At 36.9% G+C, this 26,810-nt stretch overlaps 3 protein-coding genes across 4 annotated transcripts in view; all 3 read left to right on the forward strand.

The window, feature by feature from the left end:
- LOC142345588 (uncharacterized) overlaps window positions 1–26,810 on the forward strand; it is a 290,080-nt gene that overhangs the window by 235,481 nt on the left and 27,789 nt on the right. The window contains exons 1-4 of one of the 2 annotated variants that reach the window (XM_075397708.1): window positions 20,901–21,001; window positions 21,723–22,427; window positions 25,064–25,450; window positions 26,117–26,218. In XM_075397708.1, the coding sequence (XP_075253823.1) occupies window positions 26,126–26,218 (93 nt within the window). In that variant the 5' untranslated portion in view covers window positions 20,901–21,001; window positions 21,723–22,427; window positions 25,064–25,450; window positions 26,117–26,125. Of the gene's footprint in view, window positions 1–20,900; window positions 21,002–21,722; window positions 22,428–25,063; window positions 25,451–26,114; window positions 26,219–26,810 lie in introns of those variants that run through there. The other variant, XM_075397710.1, reaches the window with a different exon arrangement.
- Window positions 14,037–15,988, forward strand: LOC142345586 (putative methyltransferase-like protein 25). Its single transcript, XM_075397706.1, has one exon. The coding sequence runs from the start codon at window positions 14,141–14,143 to the stop codon at window positions 15,572–15,574; it is 1,434 nt and encodes a 477-aa protein (XP_075253821.1). The 5' UTR covers window positions 14,037–14,140; the 3' UTR covers window positions 15,575–15,988.
- On the forward strand, window positions 16,059–17,792 carry LOC142345587 (uncharacterized). Its single transcript, XM_075397707.1, has one exon. The coding sequence runs from the start codon at window positions 16,411–16,413 to the stop codon at window positions 17,590–17,592; it is 1,182 nt and encodes a 393-aa protein (XP_075253822.1). The 5' UTR covers window positions 16,059–16,410; the 3' UTR covers window positions 17,593–17,792.

Consider the following 26,810-nt stretch of genomic DNA (forward strand, 5'->3'; position numbering starts at 1 on the left):
ATTTAAAATATTTCCTTATATACAAAATTTAGCCCATTTACAACTCATATTTACATCTGTTATCAATTTCTTAAAAGTGTTCTTGTTGCGAATTTTTCGATTTTGGCATTATTTTTTTATTTCCAGGGTAATTCTCAATTTGCCTTAACCCTAAGTATCCCTCTTGTTGTGGTTTTTCAATTTTCTTTTTGTCAGGCACAAAAAATTTTCTGCCCCCTTAATCTTTTCCCAAGTCAAAATTGTGATTTGAAATAATATTTTTACGTGAGTTCCCGTTGTTAAAGAAACAGGTTTTTAGTGTAGAATTTAGCTGTAGATTTTCAGCAGAATTTGCTTTTGTGGATCTTGGAAACTTTGCCAGGAACCTTTTGGTTGTGGGATGTTCTCGATTTTTATTGAAGAAGAAATTTACCCTTTTGTAGCTTTGGTTGTTATTGAATTGTAGTCTGCACACAAAATTGTAGCGATGGCTATTTTTGGCAGCTACACAACTACGATTGACATGCATGGGCTATCCATAGAACTAGCACCACGATCCATCTCCTCTGAGATGAAGAGAACACCTAGAGCAATGGTTTTGACTGTTTGACGTTACTAAAGAGAGTGTTGTCTGCGCCAGAAACTGGAAAGGTTGTTGGTTTCCCATAATCCAGTTGTCAATCTGGACATCATTACAAAATTCACGAAGAAAGTTTTAGGACTCAAGTGAGAGTATCCTTCTGAGGGCGTAATCCTTCTTGCCATGGATGATAAAAGTTTATATCTTTTTGTTGAAGGAAACGCTTTCAGAATTATTCATGGGTACGAGTTAAAGCACTTTAGGTTTGGAAAAAATTCTACTGCCAAAAACAATTCGTTGGGAAGTAAGGCAGTTTATTTTGACCTCGTAATTTGGCTATTTTCCGTTTGTACCACGCCTTATTCAGTCCCAGGTTTTGGTCCAGACCCTAATTGAGCTATGATCAGACCCAATCGAGCGCACACCCCTGTGTTCCCAGAACGAAACTACAGAGTCTGGAGAGCGGTTCGAGCGCACAATAGTCTGGACCATGGTCTGATTTCGGTCTGATCAGAGGTCAATTCGGTCTGGAAGGTCTGATCGCAGTCTTTATATTCTGGACCATGGTCTGGGTTCGGTCTGATCAGAGGTCAATTCGGTCTGGAAGGTCTGATCACAGTCTTTATAGTCTGGACCATGATCTGGGTTCGGTCTGATCAGAGGTCAATTCGGTCTGGAAGGTCTGATCACAGTCTTTATAGTCTGGACCTTGGTCTGGGTTCGGTCTGATCAGAGGTCAATTCGGTCTGGAAGGTCTGATTTCGAGTGCATCATTTTTTCAATTTTTTTTGTTTTTTTTTATTGAGGGATGTTGGCTCTGCCAACAGGCAACAATAAAGCAGCGTTCCGATCAGAGACTCATCTAAAGTCCGATGACTCTGATCAGAAACAAGAAGTCCAGCTGATAGCAAATGCCTGTCCCCTCAAGGGGAAATTTTGATTAACTGAAGACCACGACGTTTCTTGTGGAAAGCTGTCTAAGTTCATCCATTGAGTCAGAAATATGAACTAAGGGGTATGGTAAATAATTTTTTTCTCAACAGCTAGGTTTCGTTTTCATTAGCAATATTTTCAGAATTGGCTTTTCCTTAGATGATTTTAATACTGCAAACACCAGTTTTTATGAAATGAATATATTATAGCAAAATTAAGAGATTTGTTCATAATTAAAATCTTTCTCTCATCAGACTATTTTGAGCGCACTTATAGTCTGATTAAGGTCTGGGCAATGGTCTGAAATTGAGTCTGGACCATGGTCTGAAGATGGTCTGATCATAGTCTGTTTATAGTCTGGACAATGGTCTGAATTTGGGTCTGATCATAAACGCACTATAGTCTGGACAGTGGTTTGGGTTCGATCTGATCAGAGGACATTTTGGTCTGGAAAGTCTGAACAGGGATCATTTTGGTCTGGATGGTCTGATCAGAGGTCATTTCAGTCTGCATAGTCTGATCATAACTCAATTTGGGTCTGGACCTAAACCTGGGGTATTCCCTGAGCTCAAGTTACAGAGCACGTGACAAAAACAGTGAATTAATATGTAAAAATATGGCGATTGGGTTTCGCAAGGGGCACAAACAGAAAACACATTTTTCGAGTTTTTCCAAAAATCATTTGACGTTAAAATCTAGTTTGATGTTATATTTTGTCGTATTTAAGTATTAAGTGTCAAAAATGGAGCAAAGTGTCTAATTTACTTGAAACATGTTCAGTGCCCCTTTCTAATGTTATTTTGCTATGCATCTATTTTGAACTGATTGAGTATTCAGGGTCGGGTCTGATGATTTATTGAGACAAATCGTTACTTTTTTAGAAATAACTTGCCTACAGTAATGAGGTAAGTAGCATAAAATTTGCTTTGCGTAAAATTTGCATAAAATTTTGCTTTGCGTACCCACTGCCAAATTCTTAGTAGACGCTCTTTGTATAAGTTTAATTCCTTTTCAAGAAAAAATGCTACGAAAAATTTAAGTGACAGTCAACTATTGGCGTTCCCACTTGAAGTAAAAATGGGACTTCGCAAAATATTGACGTACTTGCCGTTAAGACAGCTGAATTTGGTAGCAAAAGTTCCTTGATATGTATTACTATTTTTGTCCAAGACATAGCTGTAGCTTTCAACTAAATTTCAGATGATTTTGATTTACAATTTTCACAATACTTCTGCCTATTAGTTTCCCTAACACCTGGCCTATGTCATTTGGTCTGACTCCCAGGCAATTATCAGACCAATGTATGGAGCCAAAAAAGCTAAATCGTTAGTCGCAATTGTGGTTGCCAGCATTTAAAATGATTTTAAAAAGTTGCCCGACGAAATCTTAAATGATGTTAATAATCATTGCAATTCAGTTGCATCAAAACCGGAGAGACCGCGATTACAATTTTTCTTCATTGTTGTTTATCTGACTTCAGATGATTTTTTTGAAGCTGAATCGCTGGAAGGCTAAATCATGTTTTTAAGTCAGGAGTTAGACTCATATAATGCACCTTTCAGCATAGTGGATGGTTTTCACGTAAGGTCAGGAGCACTGTCTTGTCTGATGTAGAAAAAACTAAGTTTTCAAATTAAAATAATTGTTTTAATTGTAGCACTAAAAAAACTGTTTCAGGATAAAAGGAATATGTATTTACGACTGTCTGAGACTACAATTTAAACATTTCTGGGAAAAATCTTGCAAAGTTAATTTAAAATATTTCCTTATATACAAAATTTAGCCCATTTAAACTCATATTTACATCTGTTATCAATTTCCTAAAAGTGTTCTTGTTCCGAACTTTTCGATTTTCGCATTATTTTTTTAATTTCCAGGGTAATTCTCAATTTGCCTTAACCCTAAGTATCCCTCTTGTTGTGGTTTTTCAATTTTCTTTTTGTCAAGCACAAAAAATTTTCTGCCCCCTTAATTTTTTCCCAAGTCAAAATTGTGATTTGAATAAGTATTTTTACGTGAGTTCCCGCCTTTCATTTTTTGCCTGTGTTTAGTGCTAGGTTCATTTTTTGACGTTTATAGCTTCGGTGGTCATGAGGTCTCTATTGTGGGACAGGAATCCAGATTTTTTCACTCAAGGCTTTTTGAGGAGCCACTACATTCAAGAAGATGTTGACCCACTTGTGAACTTTTTTTGATGGTCTGATAACGTAGTGGTAACATGCCGGCTTGTGCTCCCAATATAGATGGAGCCGCATCCAGTACATATTATCTCATATACCACGTGGGATTTAAGTTTTCTATTGAATGATGATTTTAGGGTGGGGATGGGGATCTAACGTTTCATGATTTAAATACCACTTTCATGTCACATACTTTCTTCAATGTGCTTGCAATGTTTTGTGTAAGATTGCCTCTGTGTTTAAAAAAAAATTGTTTCATTTATCGTGAGGTCTGCTGTTGTTTTCTTTTTGCTCCTTTGGTGTTGTTTCAATTAATCTTTCCTGCCAATTATTATCATTTCTGAGGTCTGGTTCACTATTTTTGAGGACCATTTATCTGGATACCGATTTTTGGTTCAGCATGTCTTGTTTTTTGCAAGTGCCTTATCGATTGACAGCCAATTGGATGCTGCGTAAAAATTCTTGTGCACCGTTCCTTGAATCACATTGTTTCTAATGATCAAGCAGTGCACAGCTGCGAATTTTTTCATTATTCCTCTGCCCATTGGTTTTCAATTACAATGACAGGAATTTTATTTTCTTTGTTCATTAGGAAAGGCCGAATCCCCTTCAATGTTTAATTTCTCTAAGGTAAATTGCAGGTTTTTATGCAATGAATTTGCAGGTTTTAAGTAATTGTCTGAGTCTCCACGAACTGTGCAGATTATGTCACCAACGCACATTTTGAACAGTTTTTCCCCTAAACCTGCCCCTCTGTCTGTTGATTGTTGCAATACGTATAAATCTAAACAACATCTTGCATGTTGACGTTTTCCTGATTTGTTTTTTCTTGGCATTTTTCGTGAAACAATTCCTTGCATGATTGACACTCCACACCTTTTCCTCGAAAAATCACACTCCGTTGCAATCTTTGTCATTCCCGATTTTTTAAAGATTTAGTGATGTTTTCATTGAATTCTGATTTTTGCAGTGAAGTCTCGAACAGTTTCGTTCACTCGTTTGCTAGTATTACAGCCAGTGATGTCCATCTGATTGTACATATTAGATCCCATTACATTTATATTGATTATTTGTCTCCGCTATTCTTAAAAAACTACTTTAATTGCGGACCGTGGAATCTCTGGAGCTAGGTCGCTCTAAAAGAGTGATCTTAGTGAAAGCATCTACAACAGACACATGAGACATTATCTGTTCGTTATCCTCAAAAGAGAGTTACTCTAAGGCTTTTCTAGCATCTTGCGTGTTGGTTTCAGTGTTTGCTCCCGGTAGTTACCGGAAAACTGTGCAAGATATCTGTTCATTTTTCTATTAGTGCTACCAGCTATCGAACTTTGGAGAAGTTTATTTTTTGTGTATCTTGGCTTGGCCATGAAGCCCCGCTGTTTGCGAACCAGTTAATCTGAATCTTTGTAAGTTTTTATCAAAAATTTTCCCTTGCTTCTCCAATTCTTGTAGGCTGGTATTAATCGGTTTTCAGTTTTTATCACAATGATACCTGCTAAAACGCTGAACACTGAACACTTCACAAATTTTTTGCAGTTAGCCCTTCCCTAGGCTGTGTTTTGAAACAATTGACAAAGTAAACGTTGTAGAAGAAACTAATTTGTCAAATTCAAATTAATTCTGATAATTAGAAGAAACATTTTCGAAAAATACGTTCATGGTCAGGTTTAAACTATTCCACATGTTTTTAAAAGATAAACTGAATACGTGTTTACATTTGTCTGAGACAACAGTTTATAAAAACTCTAGAACCATCTAACAAAAAAAATTTAAATTAAATTTTCTTTATATACAAAATCTAGTCGATGTACAACCGTCTTGTCTGAATTTTAACTTTCATAGGGAGGTTATCTGCTGAAGATAGGACAACAACTTTTGCATTATCAGAAAAGCGACCTGAATCGTTACCGCTTTTCATTTGTTAATCAAAGGCCTTGTATACATTCTCTTCTCGTTTTCAAATGGTCTTTCGTAAAGGTTTCTGAAGTATTTTTGCTTAGTTAAACGGGTCATCGAAACTACCTCGGATTCATTAAATTCATCGTTGTCGCTCTTTGATCTGAAGAGTATTAAATGCAGCTTTAGAATTGCATGTGCTGAACTTTTGTTTTACGGACTATCTTCAAGTGTCTTAGTGACGATTATGTTATTGCTGTCCACAATTTGAATTCAGTTCATTTGTCCATAATAGAAATACGGGCTTTTTGTGAAGGATTTAGCTGTAGATTTTCCACCAATTTGTTTTCGCAAATTTTTCGAAATTTTTCCAGAAACTGTTTGTTTCTGGGACGTTTTTGAAGCTTACTGACTGCTCTCCAATATCAACCACAACCACAAGTTAACCCGCTTCTGGTTTTGGTATAACTTGAATAGCAGTCTGCACATGAAATTGGGGTGAGGGCTATTTTTGATTGCTAAGCTGCCGCAATTGACATGCATGTGCGTTCCATAGCCGTAGCAACAAGCTCCATCTCCTCTGAGATGAAGAAAACATTTAGAAAATTGAGTCAGACCATCTGAGGTTATTAAGTGTTTTGTCTATACAGAGAAGGAACCAAAATTAGAAGTAATATTTCAGTGTATTTTTGCAGAGAAAAATGAATTGTCAAAAAAAATTGATTTATAAAACGAAGGTTTTCGAACATTGAGTTCATCGTAAGGCTTACCAATCAAATGAAATCGTTTCTGAAGTATACAAACTTGACTTTGACGCTATCTATTGAAGATCTATCTGAGAAATGAGTTAAAGCCACAGCAAATTTTTGAAATTGTATACAGATAAAATCATAATTACAACACTTCATTTACTTTTATTACACCAAAATTACTTCATTCTTTAATCCTGAATTTTTGAAATTCCCGGGTGGATTTTCTCTTCCTGAAAAAAAATTCACTTTCATTCCTAACTGTTGTTATCCTTTCCCTGTTGGGGTTGAGAAATTTTCGAATTAACATATACCAGAATAATTTTTGAATTTCAAAAGTCAAATTCTTGCATTTTAACTAATAGTTCAATGACAACTCCTGCCCCCCCCGGTGCTCGTCAGGCGTATTTATTTTCGGCTTCAACTTTTTTATGCAGATCGTTTCTATTGTCATTAGTTTTTCAACCTCTCGATTTTAATCTGGAATCTCCCTTTCAAGATTATGCGCTGTACCACAAAATTCAACGAAGTGTTGTCCCACAAGGGAATCTTTATTTGATGCTCCGAGTTTTTAGTGATAGCATGTCGGCTGGTTTGACCAACATAGATGGAACTGGATCCAATATATGTAACTTTATATCCCACATTCTTATCAAAAGATGATTTCTAGTGAACATGATTTGAATATCGCACACTTTTTTCAGTTTACTTGAAAATTTCTGAGTGATGTGTCTTCTGTATTGATGACAGTTTAAACATCGGTTTTAGCTCATCGGTTTAAGCTCAATATTGTTGAGATTTTTAGTTGTTTTGAGATGTTTTTCATTTTTTGGGGTGTTTGCCGTAACAATTTCCTTCCTTACTATTTTATCCAACGTCTCATTAGCAATTTTGAATGACCACTCAACTTGATACTGATTTTCAGTCCAGATCTCTTTATTTTTCTTAAGAACTACATCAAAGTATTGCCAGTCATTGTTTGCTGTGAAAATGCTATGTACAGTCCCTATAATCACATTTTACTTATGTTGTAACGGTGCACAGCTACAGATATTTAAGATTATGCAGGAATCAGTCATTTAGTGATACCAATGAAATCTAATTTGTCTATCAACATTTATGTTGATGTTCAGATCTAGGAATGCCAGGTTCCCACTACCGTTGGGTGTCTCATGAATCAATTGCAAATTTTTGTCAAGAGAATTTGAATAATCAAGGTTATCTAGAGGGTTACCCTTGACAGTACACACTATGTCATCCGCATACTTCTTAAATAAATTCAGTTCTTGTGTGTCCTCTGTTGTACCTTTCTTCTGCACGAGACGAACAGATCCATACAATTTCCTGCATGTTTTCAGACAAAGTAATAATTATACATCGGGATTTTGCATCAAACTAGTTTTTGCATGATTCGCACTCAAATCCTTTCCCTCGGAAAATAACGCATCGTTTTTAATCAGTGCACATTCTTTCAAGTCAGGAATTCTGTTCTCCTTTCCTTCATTTGATTTCCGCAAGAATTATCAAAAGATATCAGCCACAAATTTGCAATAATTAGAGCAAAGCATCCATTGCTAAACCGTCCGATTACGTTTACTACTTTTTATTAAACTTTATGTGAACATTCGTTGCGCCTAGTCTCAAACGGTTCTCCATAGCTGACCATGAAATATGTGGAACTGGCGTACAATTCATTAAGATCAATTTCAGTTGCCTCCTCAACCGATACATGGGTGTACAAGTTTTTAACATCAAGAGATTCTATTAGCTCATATTCTTCCAGTTTTGCAGCCTCTAAAGCGGCTCTGGCATCTTTCAACTTAGTCTCAGTATTAGAACCTGAAACCTCTGGAAAAAAGGAGACACAAATTTATTGAGCTTCACGTAACTGCTATCGTGTTTTTACTGAACCATTTTTTAAGTACTTTAACAAGTCCATGAAGCCTGACCGGTTGCAATCCAGTAGTCCTAAGTCTGTGATGAATCTTTCACTAATTTTTCCCCTTATCATTAGTTGATGCAAACTGCTCTTTATAAGCTTCTCATCTTTTTTATTGTTGGTTCATCACTTTCTCCATTACGAGCCTAAAACTGATTGGCACTAAGAAATTCATTTTGTTTATCCGAATATATTGTCTCTTTAATAACCACCACCTTTATCAAATGGTACAGTTAGAAGGCTAGTAATTATTAATTTTTCAAAAAGTCTTCAACATTCTCATCGCCTCCATCCATTTGTGCCTCACGTACTTTCCTGGCATATCATTTTCCAGAAGATTCTTTTTCACACAATGTTTATAATTTTTCAACAACAGTTTTGTGTTCCCTTAACTCACGAACTAATCTGTCTAAATCCGCAAAGAAGAGCACTTCATTAATTTTGTCTCTGACCGGATGTTTTGGACCTAGTGGAAAGACGTCTAGGACAAATTTCGGCAATTCAACAACCATACAATGTAACAAGATTAATACCAGCTCCATTTTGCAAAGAACTTTCCGGTCGCTCAGAAAGCTTCGCCAACTTGTCCTTAAGTCTCTTAGTAATCAATTCGGAAGTATATCTCATTTCTTTTCTAATGTTGTACAAAATTGATGGTAAAAGTTCTTTTTTCACCTCTTTCCTGAGAAGGTCCCTATCCTCCTCAAGTTTTTCCTCAAAAAATCTACGGCCTTTTCCGCACGATCTATTTCTTTCCTTAAAAGTGTAAACTGAAAGCTGTGCTGCGCTTTTTCTGAAAAAACTTTGTTTTTGGGAATTCAAAACTTCAAAAAATTTGGAGTGATGTCATTATTGTTAGTTTTTCAGAAAATTGATAGAATATTTACAGTTTGTTGGTTTATTTGAAAAGTTTACATAGTTTCGGTATTGTTGTAAGCAGTTGTTATGCCTGTGAATGATTCTGAGCCATGTTTGTTGTAGAGTTTCGCACATCACGGAAGCTCGCTCAAGCACATGGTGCAATGAAGCCCTGTTTTTCAGAAGCTAGACTCTCGTTTTGTGCTCCTTCTACCAGTCTTTCCTTCGCTCTCGCCTTCTTGTGTCGTTTCCCGAGGTTCCTCTATTTTAGAGCAGAGCTATTAAGTTCTCTTGGTGGCGCTGAACAACGTCCATGCCGGTTCCTGGTGGAGCAAATTTTAGTGTCCATCTGTGTTTTCTGCTTCCCCTTCGATATCAGGTGTTTCGTCGCCCTCAGAAACAGTGTTTCAGTGCTCAACAACTCTTTTATAAAATTAGGTGTCCAGTGCATTGGCAGTATACCATAGCTTCAAAACTGTTCTTATTCGTGGTCAATTAGTTTATCAGGTCTCGTACACTTCGTCTGTTGTTATTCGATTTGTGGCTTGAGTTGCTGTTGTTGATTAGCTAATTCCACACGACTATGTCCCTGTGCTCAATCGAGCCTTGGTCAGAAAGTTATGTGCGTTTTCTAGCCAACTCTTGGTATTGGGGTTGAAAGAATTTCCAGAAACTAATGTTATTTTTGTCAGAAGTTCTTTTTTTTCACTATTTTGAAGCCATATGAATTAAACTGAATTAAGTTAACTGCAAATTCAGGATTAGAATCTAACTTTCCATTATGTCTCATGCATCGTGTTTGCTGCTGAGCTTTTCTGCAATAGGTTTCTGCCCGGAGCCTCTTCTTGGCCTTTTCCATTATGTCTCATGCATAGCGTTTGCTGCTGAGCTCTTCTGCAATAGGTTTCTATCCGGTGCCTTTTTCTGCCCGCTGCCTGTTTAAAAACAAAAGACCACAACATTTATCAAATGGTACAGCTAGAATGCTAGTAGTCTTTGATTTTTAAAAAAGTCTTCAACATTCTCATCCCCTCGATCCTATTGTGCCTCACGTACATTCCCGGCATATCATTTTGCAGACGATTCTTTTTCACACAATTTTTATACTTTTTCAACAACAGTTTTGTGTTCCCTTAACTCACGAACTAATCTGTTTAAATTCCCAAAGAAGAGCACTTCATTAATTTTGTCTCTGACCGGATGCTTTGGACCTAGTGGTAAGACGTCTAGGATAAATTTCGGCAATTCAACAACCATACAATGTAACAACTTTAATACCGGCTCCATTTTGCAAAGAACTTTCCGGTCGCTCAGACAGCTTCGCCAACTTGTCCTTAAGTCTCTTAGTAATCAATTCGGAAGTATATATCATTTCTTTTCTAATGTTGTTCAAAATTGATGGTAAAAGTTCTTTTTTCACCTCTTTCCTGAGAAGGTGCCTATCCTCCTCAAGTTTTTCCTCAAAAAATCTACGGCTTTTTCCGCACGATCTATTTCTTTCCTTAAAAGTGTAAACTGAAAGCTGTGCTGCGCTTTTTCTGAAAAAACTTTGTTTTTGGGAATTCAAAACTTCAAAAAATTTGGAGTGATGTCATTATTGTTACAGTTTTTCAGAAAATTGATAGAATATTTACAGTTTGTTGGTTTATTTGAAAAGTTTACATAGCTTCGGTATTGTTTTAAGCAGTTGTTTTGCCTGAGAATTATTTTGAGCTATGTTTGTTGTAGAGTTTCGCACATTACGGAAGCTCGCTCAAGCACATGGGGCAATGAAGCCCTGTTTTTCAGAAGCTAGACTCTCGTTTTGTGCTCTTTCTACAACACTTACCTTCGCTTCCCCTTCCTCTGTCGTTTCCCGAGGTTCCTCTTTTTTTCAGCAGAGCTATTAGGTTGTCTCGGTGGCGCAGAAAAACGTTCATTGACTTGATCTCCCATGCCGGTTCCTGGTGGAGCAAACTGTAGTCTCCCATTTGTGTTTTCTGCTTCCGCTTCGACACCAGGTGTTTCGTCACCCTCAGAAACAGTGTCTCAGTGCTCAACAATTCTTTTATAAAATTAGGTGTCCAGTGCATTGGCAGTATACCATAGCTTCAAAACTGTTCTTATTCGTGGTCAATTAGTTTGTCAGGTCTCGTACACTTCGTCTGTTGTTATTCGATTTGTGGCTTGAGTTGCTGTTGTTGATTAGCTAATTCCACAAGGCTATGTCCCTGTGCTCAATCGGGCCTTGATTAGAAGATTATGCGCTTTTTCTGGCCAATTATTGGTATTGGAGTTGAAAGAAGGTCCAAAAACTAATGTTATTTTTGTCAGAAGTTCCTATTTTTCACTATATTGAACACATATGAATTAAACTGAATTAAATTTATTGCAACTTCGGGATTAGAATTTAATTTTCCATTATGTCTCATGCATCGCGTTTGTTGCTAAGCTTTTCTGCAATATGTTTCTGCCCGGTGCCTCTTCTTAGTACAACAGAAACTTTCAACACTTAGTTTTCGTATTTGTTGTTGTTGTTAATTGCTATCGATCAAATTTTGAGGAAATTTTAGCAATTATATTAGTCTTGTCGGTTTTTTTTATGCAATTTTTTGCTTAACCGATTTTTGTCTGACGCTTTTGACTTTTAGGTAGCGCTCAGCGGCATTAAATGCTCTTAGAGCCTTCAGCTCTGTTTCAGATCAAACTGTTTTGGAGACTTATAATTATCGCAAGAAGGCTGGTTCTTAGATGTTGAAGAAACACCATCTCCACTGTTGACCACCCCCCACCCCACCCAACTGTTGCCCACCAGAACGTCACAAAGTTTAGCATTTTTTCTCTAAAAAAACGTGCATTTTTTCAATTTTTTGACATTTTATATTCACCATTCTCTTCTTTCCAGATGCAGGGGCCAGTAAACGTTCTTAGAGGTTTGATAATAAGTTCCTGAAAAGGTTTTATTTGCCATGGGATAGCTTTCAATTTTTTAATAGAATTTGCAATTTTGACAACTTTTGAAAAATTTTGTCAGTTTATAAGTTTCTCAAGCCTCAAGAGCGGAGAAACCTCACCTAGGGTATGACAAAAGATTACTATATAGATTCTAAATGTAATGGAATGATTTTCAAGATATAAATGTCACCAATTTTGAAATTTTTTCAAGTTTTTATTTTTTTTTATTTTATGTCCTTTTTTTGGGCACCAGGGTCCTGGGGACCTACACCAAGGTTTGACGATAAGCTGTTGCAAAGTTTCTGCATAAAGTTAATGGAATGGTTATCAATATTTTAATGACTCCAGATTAAGCAATTTTTTGATAAAATTTATATTTTATTTCAATTTATTCGTAAAATTACTATCAAGTTCCAAGTTTATGGAGCCAGTGAAACTGTTTAAAGCTTGCAATAGGGATACTGGATAGTCTCTTGAGATAACGAAATGGTTTCAAAGGTTTTAATATCCTGAATTATAGCAAGGTTTTGTGATTGTTTTCAAATTTTATGAATATTTTTGTCCTTTTCTGAGTTTAACGATTATTACGGTCCAACGAAGCCTTTCAAGTCTTGCAGATGGGTTAATTGACATAACTCCAGAGACAAAAATAGTTTTGATCATTTTTTTTGCGAAATCTGGAAGCTTTTTATTTTTTGCACTACTTTGCTGATTTTAAAGATCATTTTTTTAAATTTATTTACAAGGCTAGAAAACTAAAAGCTGAAGAGTCGAATCAAGCTAAAGCTAGCCTCACTAAACCGCTGCTAGCGTCTGACGAAGCAAACCCCTCGCCAGTCGTTTGAAGGCAATTCGCCCGACGTTAGTTGGTTATGTTTGTTGTTGTGGCTTTACTGTAAGAAACGGGAGTTGATCACGAGTTTGAGTTTAGAAAATTGTCAACTTTTCCCTGCAGTTCTGGCGCTCACCCGCAATCAGCCAGGTGCAGGAGTTGTGTTCGTCTTAAGTAGCAGCTACAACTCTCCAAGATAGCTCGATCAGTTTTTTTTAGTCCGAAGAGTTCCTCGAAGTTTACGTGTTGGTTTACTCTGTTTGCCAAACGGGATGTTCTGAACATTTCCTTGCACTTTTGGCTACTTCCTGGCACTTGACGTTAACTAAGTTCTTGCACTTGGTGATTAAGGTACTATGAGGATAGATCTTGAATTAACTTCTACTGAAGCGATATTCCAGAAGTGCTGCTGATATGCCACTACTGGGTTTTGCATACACTAGTAATTGGACAAGTTATCGGTTTCCCATGCACCAGTTATCGCTCTGGACATCAATACAAATTCACGTAGAAGGCTTTAAGGCGCATTGGGGCTTATGCTTCTTTTGAGCTGTGGATTGCGTGTGATGTTATGAACTCTGCACCGCATGGAGAGTTGCCATGATTGTTTATCGGCCGTCCGTATATCATAGACAGGCCGACACGAAACCATTTTGCAGGTTGAGATAGCGCTTCAGTGGTGCATTTAATAAACTGAATGCACTTTTTTCTCATGCTAGGCTGAGAGCGTAGTTGTTTGATGTTTAGTTTCGCCATGGATTATGGGAATTCAAATTTTTTTTATTACAAGAAAGATTTTAATAATTATTTAAGGGAATGAATTAAAGCACTTAAGTTTTGGAAAAAATTCTATTGCCAAAAATATATGATTGGTAAGCAAAGCAGTTTTTTCTGAACTCATAATCTCATAATTTGGATCTTTTCCGTTTGTGCCCCACCTTTCTCAGTACGCCATGCACCCAAGTTACAGAGCACGTGTCATCAAATAGTCAATTATTGTGTAAAAATATGTTGATTGGCTTTTGCAAGGGGCACAAACAGAATTTTTTTTAATTCTTCAATTCCTCTTTTTAAATCTTCAGCTCTTAATCGTACTTCAGCGTTTAGTTTCAAAAATAAAGCACAGTCTTTTTTGGGAACTTTTAGTGCACCTTTCTAGTTTTATATTGCTTTGCATTTTAAAGTAATTGCGTATTCAGAGTCTAATGATTTATTGAGTCACGTCGTTACGTTGGTAACATTAATTTGCCTACAGAAATGGGGGAAGTAGCCACTGTAAAACATTGCTTGAACGAGCTTGTAGATTTCTCTCTGAAGCACAAATGTTTGCTTTGTGCACATACTGCCAATTTCTTAGTAGACGCTCTGTATACAACTTTAATTCCTCTTCGAATAAGAAATGCTATGGAAAGTTTAAGTGACAGTGAAATATTGGCGTTCCCAGTTGAAGTAATTAATGGGACTTCGCAAAGGAGTGACGTACTTGACATGGATACAGCGAGGTTGAGAAACGCCATCCCTGTGTTTAAGCGTATGAGTACGAATCTTCAAACAAGCTTTGACCGCGCCCAAATGTCAGAAAAGAAATTCCACGAAGTCATTGCTATGGGCGAATTTCTTAAAATCAACCAGCATCAGAGAGCTAATGTGGTTGACCTTGGATCTGGCAAAGGCTATCTAAGCGACTTTTTGAGTCAATTTCATAGCTTTAATGTCGTAGGCGTTGAAACCTGTTCGTCGTTTAATGAAAGCGCTGCAAAACGAAATCTGAAGGTTTCTCGTATATGGCGAAAAATGATGGCTGAGAAATCCATTGACGTTAATACTGAAAAAACAAGTAACCATCTTGATAAATCTGACGGGTATTCGGGCAAGAATGAGAGAAATGTTGACATGGAAGAACGATTGCGATTGGAATTCAATGCCTCTCTGACGGCGAAATCATACAAAATAAAAACCGAACATATAACCTCTGGTACTGATCTGTCAGATATCTTCCCCGGAGAATGTTTTGCGTTAGTTGGTCTCCATACATGCGGAGATTTGGCCGCCAATTCGCTTCGACTTTTCCTTAAGTCAGAGAAATGCCGTTTTATATGCAACGTCGGTTGCTGCTATAATACGTTGACCGAACAATATGATGAGGCTGGTTTTCCTTTGAGTGGTTTTTTGAGATCAAATCTCCAAGAAGAGTTTGGTTCTATGAAATCTCTGGCTTGTCTTTCGCCCGAAAAGCAAATGGACGGAAACGCCAAAAACCCACTGAATAAATTATTCAACCGTGCATTGCTGCAAAAGCTCGTTTTTGAGAAAACAGGCGAACGGCTTAACCACCTGCAACAGTTTAGCAAAAACAAAGCTGGCAAATCTTTTCTCGAATACTACAAATTTTGTTTTCCGATTGTGGACTGTGAGAACAAAGAGGTGCTGTTACAATTGTCAGATAGCGAAATTGGGGAATTTGAGCGCAATCATTTGCTCTATAAGCATCAATTGCAATTATTTAACCAGTATAGAGCTTGTTTCTCTCTGGCGCTGGAATATGTGTTTCTGTTAGATAGACTTCTATTTCTCAAAGAGAACGGGATCGAGAACTGTGAAATTGTTCAATTGTTTGACCCAAGGCTTTCTCCGCGATGTTATGCACTTGTTGCGTCAAAAGACAATCAACTGATCTTTTCAGATCAATGATACTGTCAACTCGAATCTTGCGAGCATCATCACGTTTATGTTGTGTTAGATTGTCATCGGGGCAAAGTTTTGGTTTAAGACAGGAACTTTTGAAATCAGTTGAATCGGCAATTGCTATTCTTCCAGCCGACCGTGATCCGGCATTTTGCTTCAAAGATTACCTGGAAAGTGTTATCAAACCCGGACTGGAGCAGCCTGGTGGTTCTTTGAGTCAACTAAGTGATGAGCAGTTACGAAAAATGAAGATTATTTTGTCAAGTTTACAGGAAAATGCAATTTCGAGAGAACATCGATTGCCCTATGACAAATTTAGAGGTGCCTCATTGACACCTGAAAATGTTGAGGATGCTATTGAAGCGCTTTTACAAATGAAAAAGTAGTTCATTGGACTTGGGAATTTAATTTTAGAATAAATTTATTTTTAAGCGCTATTGGAGTCAAATGGGTGTTAATCATCAACTAACGACATTTAATGTAGCATAAAAATACCCTTTTCAGGTGTAGATTTATGAGTTTTGAGATTTGAGTGCGAGTTCCACAGAAAATGCCTCCGTGTGTATGCTTCGTATATAGAGCCTTTAGTTGTACAACTGCAAAATTGACATAAACTCATTTTGTTTGAATGGCATAATTTAATCTCCAACGATTGTGTGTGTTGCGGTTTTAACGACCATTTGAGTTATACTGGGACAACTGCTTTGTACTGCATTGTATTATCAATCGCTTCTCGAGTTATCAAGCTTTCGAGCTGTCTATAATTCCTAAAATTTTCTCTAAATTTGATCTTTCAAGTTGCTACTGAAAGTACTACCAGAAACCTGTGGTTAAGTTGAACGATGGCCACAGTATCCAAGTTTTCGGCTCCTGGCAAAGTTATTCTGACAGGCGAGCATTCGGTTGCCCATGGGAAGTTAGCGATTGCAATGGCTATCAATTTGAAGTGTTATGCAACGTTAACAGTCGATCAATTAGCAGAATCTGATCTTGGAAGAGCAAATACGACCTTAGCGTTCCATTCTCATTTTTCAGAGAAATTGATATTTCCGAATAAAGAAATTTTCGAAATAGGAGAACGTTTTTATCAGCATGGATCAAATGATTTCACGCCTCCTACTGTTGAACAATTAGCAGCTTTGAAAGAGTTTGTAGAAAAGTTTGCCTCGAAAAAATTTTTAAATTTAGCTGGCCAATGCTTTGTACACTCGCTGCTTTGTGTGTTGATGAAAGATGAAATGACGTCACAGGCGAAAGGTTTTATAAAACAATCTTGGGTTTTAGAAGTCAAATCAGAGGTTCCACTGGGAGCCGGCTTGGGATCCTCAGCTGCTGTTAATACTGTCATAGCGGGTTGCATTTTGGACAAATTTGGAATGCTAACGACCGAAAAAGCTAATTTGGATAAGTTTGAGCTTAAATTGGCTGAAAAGTTAGCCTTTGCTTCGGAACATGTTGTCCACGGAAAGCCTTCGGGTGTTGACACGTTTACGAGTTGTCATGGAAACGCAATTGTGTTTGAGAACTTTGCCTTGCGAAATTTAATTGAGCTGCCATTATTTGATGTTTTAGTAATTGATACGAAAGAAGACCGCAACACTAAGCTTCTAGTCGACCGCGTTCGAACCTTGAAAGAGACAAATTTTGATAAGTTTGAGAGGATTTTGAATGATATTGACGTTTGCAGTCGATCTATATTAGAACTCTTTGTGCGGTTGAATTCCAAAAATGAGGTATCACGTGGCGATTTCAGAGAACTAAGCGATTTAGTTAAACAGAATCATGTGTTACTTCAAGAATGGGGTGTATCGACAGAAAAACTTGATAAGGTTGTCGAAGTTGCAGAGAAGCATAACTGCGCGGGTAAATTGACGGGCGCAGGAGGCGGAGGGTGCGCTATTGTGATACTAAATCCAAATTTGGATCACTACGCGACTGTTGAACTGATTTCTGAAGACTTGAAGCATTTAGATGTGGAAGTTTTTGAAGTGCAAATAAGTAAAAATGGTCTCAGTAGATGCTAAAAGCTTTTTGTTGTTTGAAATCCTGTCAATTGAGTTCTGAAATGCAACTAATTGTTCATTTGAGTTTAGTGCAAATTTATCAAATTTTGATTGACACAATTGTACCTCTTTGTATATACTGCCTGGCTAAATGGAATGAAATTTAATAATTGTTACTGAATTTATATATAAAAATTATAACAAAAACTAGAAAACGGCAAGAGTGTTTGTGCGGAGTCTGGGCGCTGAATAGAAAGTTCAGAAAAAAATCTTAAGCTTTTTGAAGAAAAATAGACGTTTTTTTTAGAGATAATTAATTCAAAAATACAAAATTTGGAGCCATTTTGAGTGGGTTTCTTCGATGTAAGTGAATCAGCTGAAAAATTCAAAAGCGCTGTTGTGATAAAATAATTATTCAACCGTAAGCCATTTATTGTTGTTTAGTTCGATTTTGTTACTGGCTTAACCATTCACTGTAGGACAAATAAATAAGTTAACTAGTTGTTCCAGTTTTCTTTTCGTCCGCGAATAAGAGAACAACTTCTTATTCTGTTTGTTTAATTATTCGTTCATTCCTATGCAATTGGCTCGTACCGAGAAATGTGCAAAATCTCCAGATGAACAAAATTTAAGTTTGGGCCTTGTTTCTGAAAGATTTTAAACTTTTTGAGAAATCAGCAGAGTTAACATTGAAATATCAATTCCGTTTTTCTTAAATTTACCATTATAAATAGTCTTAAGGATGTTTGCAGGAATGCCTTCATTTTCTGAAATTAGTAATTAGATGATCCTTGAAATTGTGCTCTATAGGCCATTGATGTTCTTATCAGAATCTTCACTGTCGAAGAGAAAGCTTTTGTTTAATCGAAACTGAGTACATTATCTTTGTCTTTCAACCATGTTTCTTGCTTCAAGGTTCTCGTATTCGAAAATTGTTTTGGTGCCTACACTGGGAACTGGTATTTTGCTGATTGCTCAGTCATATCCTTGAAATTATTTTTTTTAATCTTTTTAGCTTTTGGCGGACAAGTTTTTTTGAATTCTTAGTCTGGATTATAGGCAAAATGATGTGAAACGGGACATAAACATGCGCGAGTTTACAATGAATAATTTATGAAGTCGAATATTTTTAGACGTCGAATACTTTTGGATTTTTTTGCATCAAACATTGGCATACTCAGCTTGGCTTCATCTGCAGAAATTTTCTGCAACAATGAATTGAATCAATTATGTCAAAGGCCGAACGTTCTTATATACCATGAAATCCGAGTCAATTGAAAGGTTTTTGATGGTTTATTGAAATGTTTTTTTTTATTTTTTCAACCTTTTGTCTCGCTAATACCTTCTGTCCAGGTGTGTGAATTTATATTTAAGTCGGAGGTCTTCAAGTGGTTAAATTAATCCAAATTATTAAATTTTAATCAATGTGCAAAGCTTTTTTTAAACACGAAACCGTGATTTGATCTTTTAAAGTCACTTTTTGTTGCCATAATTTCTCTCCTTATATTGAGTTTTGTAATCCAAATTTGCGCGTTTTTTGGTCAGCTCACTACTACCAAAAGTTGTAAAAAATAACAAAAATTCTTAGTAAATTTAGTTAGAAGATCACTAATAAATTACTTCTTTCTTGCACTATCATTAGCAGCAGTTTCCACCGCTGTTTAAACAGACCTCAATATACACTGCTCTCAGGTTGTTTGTTGTCCGAGAGCAGTTTGTGGTGATCAGTGTTTGGTGTTCAAAGATTTAATTTTTCCCAGTTTATGTTCACTATAAAAATTGATTTGTAACATCCGAGAAGCAATAGTTAGGACGATTATAGCAGGCCTCCAATAGTAAAAAGTCGCATCGTGACTTTTTAAGACTCGAATAATAGTTATGGTTTTCTACGAATGTTTAACATGAGAAAATCTGCTTTGGACGTCTTCTCTGTCAATTATTCGGCGTCTGAACACCATAGAATCCTTTGTATCTGATTTTGGAGCACTCCTTGCTCTCATTGAAATTATAGACGAAAATGACTTTTTGGAAAAAAACTTCAGATCTTTGTTGTGCCCCCTCCACCCCAGTTTAGTGGGTGCAAGTTATTTCCAGCTCACAACAGCATGTGCTATATTTTCACAATTATTTATTATGTAATGACAAGTGGTCTGTATTTGGGGCGCGCATAAGTACTGAGGGGGTGGGGGGGGGGCACAAACGGAACAGATCAAATTTTCCTGATTTTGGATTCATATTTCTCAATCGTTCGTTGATCGTGCCCCTTTGAATACTGGGGGAGGGGGGCACAAACTGAAAAGCTCCGGATAGATATACTCCAATTGAAGGTCAAAAGAGGTTGCTTAATCTTGAGAACAGAGCGCTGTATTAGTTAATGTTTAACCTTATTTTAAATTATTTAAAATTGGACCTGGTGACTTTTCACTGGTTGACGTGTTTTTTAGTACATTTTTAAACAGGGCAACGAATAAAGAATGTGAAGCACATTCTTGCCACAATTATCTGTAAAGCAATTTTTAAATGAGCCAATTCATATGCTAATATGGTTTTATCGTTAAAGAAAATAACTCATTATTTGTCTTTCTCATTATGGCCCCATCTTATTGGGTATATGACGCGTAGCCACCAATAACCGTAAAATTCCATTACGGGGGGGGGGGGGGGGGGTGGGGCTTCAATGGAGAAGGACCCACGAAAATGGTCTTCAATGTCATGTTTTTCAATGGTCTTCAAGTTTTCAAGTTTTGTTTGGATCTGTTCTGTTTTGCCCGCGCCCCCCAGCTTATATTTTTTACCCCCCCCCCCCCCCCCCCCCCCCCCCCCAGGCGCACATAGTAACGTTCTACATAACAACATATAATTTGTAACTGGGGGCTGGGCGTAAAAAAACTGGGGGGGGGGGGGCAGAATAGATTTCTTTTGTATCGACATAGATTCTCATACAAAATCATTGTTATCAACTTTGAAAATGTCAGACAAGGTCTCTTCTGTTTCGGCCCCAGTGTTTTTTACGCTCACACCCACGTACAGTGTTTGTGTTGATACATAGCACGTTACTATGTTAAAAAGCACCTGCGCCTTAGGGGCGTAAAAGTTATATATGGGGGGGGGGGGGGGGGTGCGATTTGTAATGAATCAGTCAGTTTTCATTGATGATCTTCGCGATTTGTTCAAAAATTCTCAGCTTCTTTTTTTTAGTGCACGTTTTGTATTTAGAGCTACATTTTTGTCGATATTGCGTATTTTTCACTCACATGGATCCCAATTTGAACTAATTTAACTGCTGTGAGGGTTAAAGTGTCGATGACCTCTGAGTTAATTAGTTTTTCAGGGAAAATGTGAGCTAAATCATTGACTCCTTCTTTACTGTCACTCAATGGAAACAGGGCTGCAGACAAAATGATTCTTCATGATTGAAGAATGTGTTTGCGTTAGTGGCATATTTCTTATTTCTTTCGGGTCTTTCCCATTATAGCCCCCCCCTCCCCAGCTTATTAGTCAGATAACTTATAGCCCCCAATCATGGTAATCATACCATAATGGGGGGGGGGGGGTATAACTTCATGGGGGGTCTCTAATGGGAAAGACCCCTTCTTTCATATATAAGCCCTTTTCACCCCCAAGCTTAGTGGGCATTGGTGCGTTTTCCGTATAACATTTTCTGAATATGAATTCCAGAAGCTGAAGCCCCAAATTTCGGTTACCATTTCGAGTGTTGTTTCAATATTTGGTTTTGTCAAATTGGCGGGTCTTTCCCATTATAGCCCCCCCCCCCAAACTTAGTGGTCAGATAACCTATAGCCCCCCCCCCCAAACTTGGTAATTATACCATAATGGGGGGGGGCTATAATGGGAAAGACCCAAATTGGCCGTGGGTATTTTATACTTGTTGCGAAATGAAATCGTGGAGAACTTTACTTACTTCGAAGGAAAATAACACGGAAAAAATCATTTGTATTTCAACTCTATTATGGACTCTTTCACGCTGTAGAGAGCCTCAATAAAAATCGTGTACCCCTTATTACGGTATAATTATGATACTTGGTGTGCATGCATAGTTTCTTGCCTAATAATTGGGGGGTCTAGGGTCGTAGTAGGAAAAAGCTATAAGCATTAAGAGCTCTAACAGTTAAGCCTATTTTTTTATTTAGACGCCCACTTACTACAGTTTGACCTCACTTCCAATAGTCCGTGGATGAAATCAATGCTGAATTTGACATCCATATTTCGCGACTGACGTTACTCCAAAAGGCCGAATTAACGATGACGATTGAAGAGGTTATCATAGCCTTGTTATGTGACAACAACAACGACCACCAGCAGAAGCAACAACAGCAGAATATCAATTCAGTGGAATTCAATTCTTGTCATGCTTTGTCGAACAACAAATAATAATAATTCGCAAAAGGATTTAGACATGCTTACTATTTCAACGATGTTTAATTGTTTACTTGTTTACTTCGAGTTTTTCTGAAGCTCTTCGATGACTGTAACTCTTCGACTCGTATCGGAAGCTGTACTTATTGCTATCATACAGAAAATTTAAAACCAAAATTGGGTAAATTTGATGTGTAATGATACAGCAAGGTCAGTCATTACTCTGGAACCCGATCGAGCGTAGAGAAAAGAAGACAAAGAAGAAAATCTTTTAATACTTTCTGGTTTCAGTTCGTATGAAACAAGAAACAAATTCTGCAACAGCGGAATTCAGAACTTTGAGGTTTTGTCCTAATATGGCATTTGCCGTTACGTCTCAATCTACGGCTGAAGTGATAGAGAATTCAAAATTACTGGATTTGTTATCTTAATAATTGGATGCTTAATTCAACTCACGGACTTTGACAAACGCGCAACTGGTAAAACACGTTTTTAACAATTTTCATTAGCACAATTTTTATTTAGTGATTTCATTTGCATTCAGATTAGCGATCTCGTTGATAAAGTATGGGCCCAGGGGTGAACTCGGATTGCCGAAGGATTCCCTTAACTACATTTCTTACCTATTTAGACCCCAATTTTTCTGTTTTGTTTTTTGCCACCCCCCCCCCCCCCCACCTTAATGAGCTTACATTCTTGCGCCCCAAGGCGCACGTGCTATTTTTCTACATGGTAACGTGCTATATAGCAACATATAATTTGTAACGGGGGGGGGGGGGGGGGGCAAACAGAATAGAGAAGGACAAACAGATCCAAAAATTGAGTTAACTACACCAAAAAATGCAAAATAATCCGTTTGCTTGGTGGAAAAGCTGCTCCATGCTTGAAATGCAGTTAGTCGTTTGTGGGACCAGTTGTACTGTTTGTCTTGAGCAGTTGTTTTACAAGAATGAGCAAAACCGAAATTTTTATTGTGCTACCGATAACTTTATTAGGAAGCTGTCTAAATGAGTCTGATGATTTGTACAAAAAGTTTGCTGAGTATTTTGCAGCTTTGCTGACTTTTTCAAAAAATGAAAACGTATGCAAATTTGAACAAAATATGCACGTGGTGACTTCTTAAGATATAAAACGGGAAAATTAGTGATGAAGCTCAGCATTGGTGGTTTTATCAGCATCAAAATTGGTGTCTCATTGCTCTAAATTGATTATTTCGTATTAATTATTCGTATTAATTATTTTTATTCCAGTTAATCTTGGAAGATTTTCTTCTGACCTTTTGCACTTCTCAAATGATTTTTTTCCGCTTGATGTCTTGAATTTTTCATGATACAAATTGTTAGTACCTAGAATTTAAGCCGCTGACTTAATTCGCCTCAGCGTACCGCTAAAATTCAAGTAAAACGTGCGCCAAACTTGTTTTTTCTTTCACTTAATGTTAGTAGTAGTCTATAATAAGCTGTAGGTTGTTATGGTGGAATTGTATGATAAAACCATCCTCACATCTGGACAAGTATTATTTTTTCGTCGGTTTTTTTGCTATTAGAAGGGGAATTTTTGCGTTTTCATTAAATTTTTCTTTTAAAAGTGCTCTAACCACAAAGGAAAAAGCGTGAACGCCATTTGATCTCATGCAAATGAGTAAAGATTGTTCTTCATATAAGATATAAGATCGAATATTACAAAAGTATTGCAAAATGTTACAAAAAGTATTTTAAATAGTACGAAAACCGTAACGATATTACAAACCTTTTGCAATATGTTGCGAAGTATATCATTGACTGTTTGCAAATAATAAAATTCGAAAAAATTTTATTAGCTTTTTTCACTTTTGCTTTATTTCTTGAAGATCAATGAAAAGAGGTTTTAATGACGTCAAGGATTTCAAAACTAATGGTTTTTAATTGCTCTTGAACGAAGTTCATAGTAATTACTTTAAACATGTTGGTCTTTTTTATGCAATTTTTTTGCTTGACCATTTTGCGCTTTTCTAGAACATTCGTTGGCTTCTTAAGCAACTTTTTCACGCTTTCGCTCTTCATTTTCGAGTGATCTCTATTGCTCTCACTCCGAAGTAAAGTTTGTTGCTAATATAAACTCGGTTGCAGAATAGCAAAAACAAGGGACTGGTAGCCGAGTGGTCAGTGCATGTGGTTAAGGATCTGGAGGTAAAGTTTCGAATACCGGTGGGGTCAACTTTTTTATACCCGCCTCGTTCGAGAGCAATTCTTGCGACATTAGTCGGTTTATGTTTATGATTGAAGTGTATTACGGTTTTCTAATGCCCGGGTGTTGATTTGTAACTGGCCAATTTTTTGGGTGGTTTACAAAAACTGAGAGGATACTCAGTTTTGAAGTGGAGGGACTAGACTATGGAATACCCAAGGCCTTACTAACACCGATCAATAATTAATTGGAATGCTCCTAGTTGCCAACTTTGGATTAGTTGTACTCAATTTCTGGGTATTGCATCTGTAACTTTTTGCGTCAAAATTAACTTTTATATATGCTTTTATATATGCGAGATTTCGCCAAATTAGTTTGAGCTCCATTTTCAGTTAATTTTTTATTAAAGAATTCTTAGCTCCTTTTTAGAATCACTGTTTAACAGAGTTATTGCTTTTGTTTTCTCGGCTACTTTTTAAATTGCTCTCCACTGAAGTTGTAGTCAATTTCATCAGTTGTCGCGTCCTTTTGATGCAAAATTTTTGTTGGACCAATTTGGCTTTTCGATTAACTTTTTAACTAAGTGATCTTAATATCAAAGTACCGTTTTAAGCAGCTGCATTCAATTGGTGGCAGTTTTCTACTAAAGGTCAAATGAAAATGTTGCTAAAATTGGTTTCATTTTTTAATCTAAATTTTTTAATCTAATTATTTTCTTTTTATCCAAGTCCCTTGTATGTTGTAGTCATTTTAGTAGTCTATAATAACGTCATGTGAAGCACATTAGTTGTTGTAATATCACCAAAGGGGTGAAACGATACTCAACAACTATGCGCGGTGGTTATAAGTGAACCACTTATCAAGTTACCATGGAATCCCCGCCCATCGCTCATTTTGGGAGCAATTCGTCTGCTGCTAGTCAGATGTTCAAGATGTTTTCTGAATTTAGGTCTCTCGATTGGAGGGCTCTGCGTAGATGACTTCAGGACGCGTTACGGAAGTCATCACTGAACTACCATCAACCAGGTCCCCTAATAGCCAGACCCTTTAGCAAGGTTGATTACGTCACCAATACAACATTGGTGACGTAATTGGGGAACGTCATCAATACAACAGCTGAATAATATGTACAGCCAGTACAATATTACTCATACTCATTTACTTCTGACTGCTTTTGCTATTGTTAGTTTGCGCTCTTATGTGTATATTTATATCAACTTTTTGTCTGTTTATTTAAGTTATTGCTAATATTATTGTTTATAAATTGAAGGTGAAACGAAGCTGGTCTGAAAATTAACAAGTTTTGCGCCGCATAGCTTCTTTGTCATGAACGCAGGTGAACAAATTTTTAGGCTATTATGAGCAAATGTTTTCTGATTTATCAATTTTGATAGCCTTTATTTATGATTTCTTACCTACCAATCGAGACTTACTGTTTCAGAATATATTTCTGAATTTTTTACAGAAATATTCAATTTTTGATCTAAGTTGAGCCATTTAGAGCCTTCTTGTTGTCAGCTTAATTTTGTTCATTCCATGTTGAATTTAAGGAATTTGCAGTTATCATGGCTATTTTCGGATTATCGGTTATCATGACGGATTTTATCAATATGACAATCTCTTGGTTTCAACTCATTAAAAAAACTCGTTCTAGAATCCTGATGAAGCCTTTAATCTGAAGCGAGAAAAATAAAAGCAAGAAAGCCTCTTCCGATAACTTTTCCGCAAACTTTACTTTTTTCAAGTAGATCATTTTGCATCATAAAAATTATCTAGGCTATACATTCGTCTGAATTAAATTGCCCTCAGTCGTTCGAGAGCAATTTGTCTGACGTTAGCCGGTTAATGTTTTTTTTAAGATTTCTAATAATTATTCAAATAACCAAGTAATAATTTATTAATTACTTAGGATATATTTATACAATCGTATTTCTACGAATCAGAATTTCTATTGCAGAGGTTCATGATAAGTGTTATAAATTGTGCGTGTTCTAACTTTCAGATAGATCACATGCCGTTTGCTTCCAAGACTGTCACCCCCCAAAATCTCTCCCTGCAGGATGCCAGCTCATGGGAGGACTACTCGAACAGTTGCTACACGCAGGTCAGCTACATGAATGCTTGGGCATCGAGAAAAACTTTTCGGGAATTAAGTACTTAACCTCAAATTGTTGCTCTCCTCGAAAAAAAAACAAATTCGATTAAAAAATAAATGGTTGAAAAGTTGTCTATGTGACGGAAATATTGGCGACTTTTCACCTGTTAAACTTTGACGTTAAAAGCGTAATTTTCGGGTTGCGATAATCCTACAAAAGTTTTTAGCAAAAATAAATTATAATTTGGAATCACCACGGTCATGCCTCAGCGGCAGAAAGGACTTAGTTTGAAACTTTATTATCGAACATGAGATCAGATTTTCCGATTAATTAATAATGAAAATCTGCTTGTAGGAACAACTGGTCGTTTGTAATAGACTATTGAACGTAAGGGAAAATAGGGATCTATTCTGTTTGCCCCCCCCCCCCCCCCCACCACCACCACCAGCTTAGTGAGCATAAATCTTTTATGACCCCCAGGAGGGGAGCGAAACAGAATAGATCCGAAAATAGAATAATTTGGTTATCACAGCATTGGTCATTTTGGCACATTGACATTTTGATGGTGTCCGACAAAACAGTCACAGATAAAACTAAAAC

The sequence above is a fragment of the Convolutriloba macropyga genome, chromosome 9 (genome assembly GCF_964194025.1).
Source record: "Convolutriloba macropyga chromosome 9, txConMacr16.3, whole genome shotgun sequence".
Taxonomy (NCBI): domain Eukaryota; kingdom Metazoa; phylum Xenacoelomorpha; order Acoela; family Convolutidae; genus Convolutriloba; species Convolutriloba macropyga.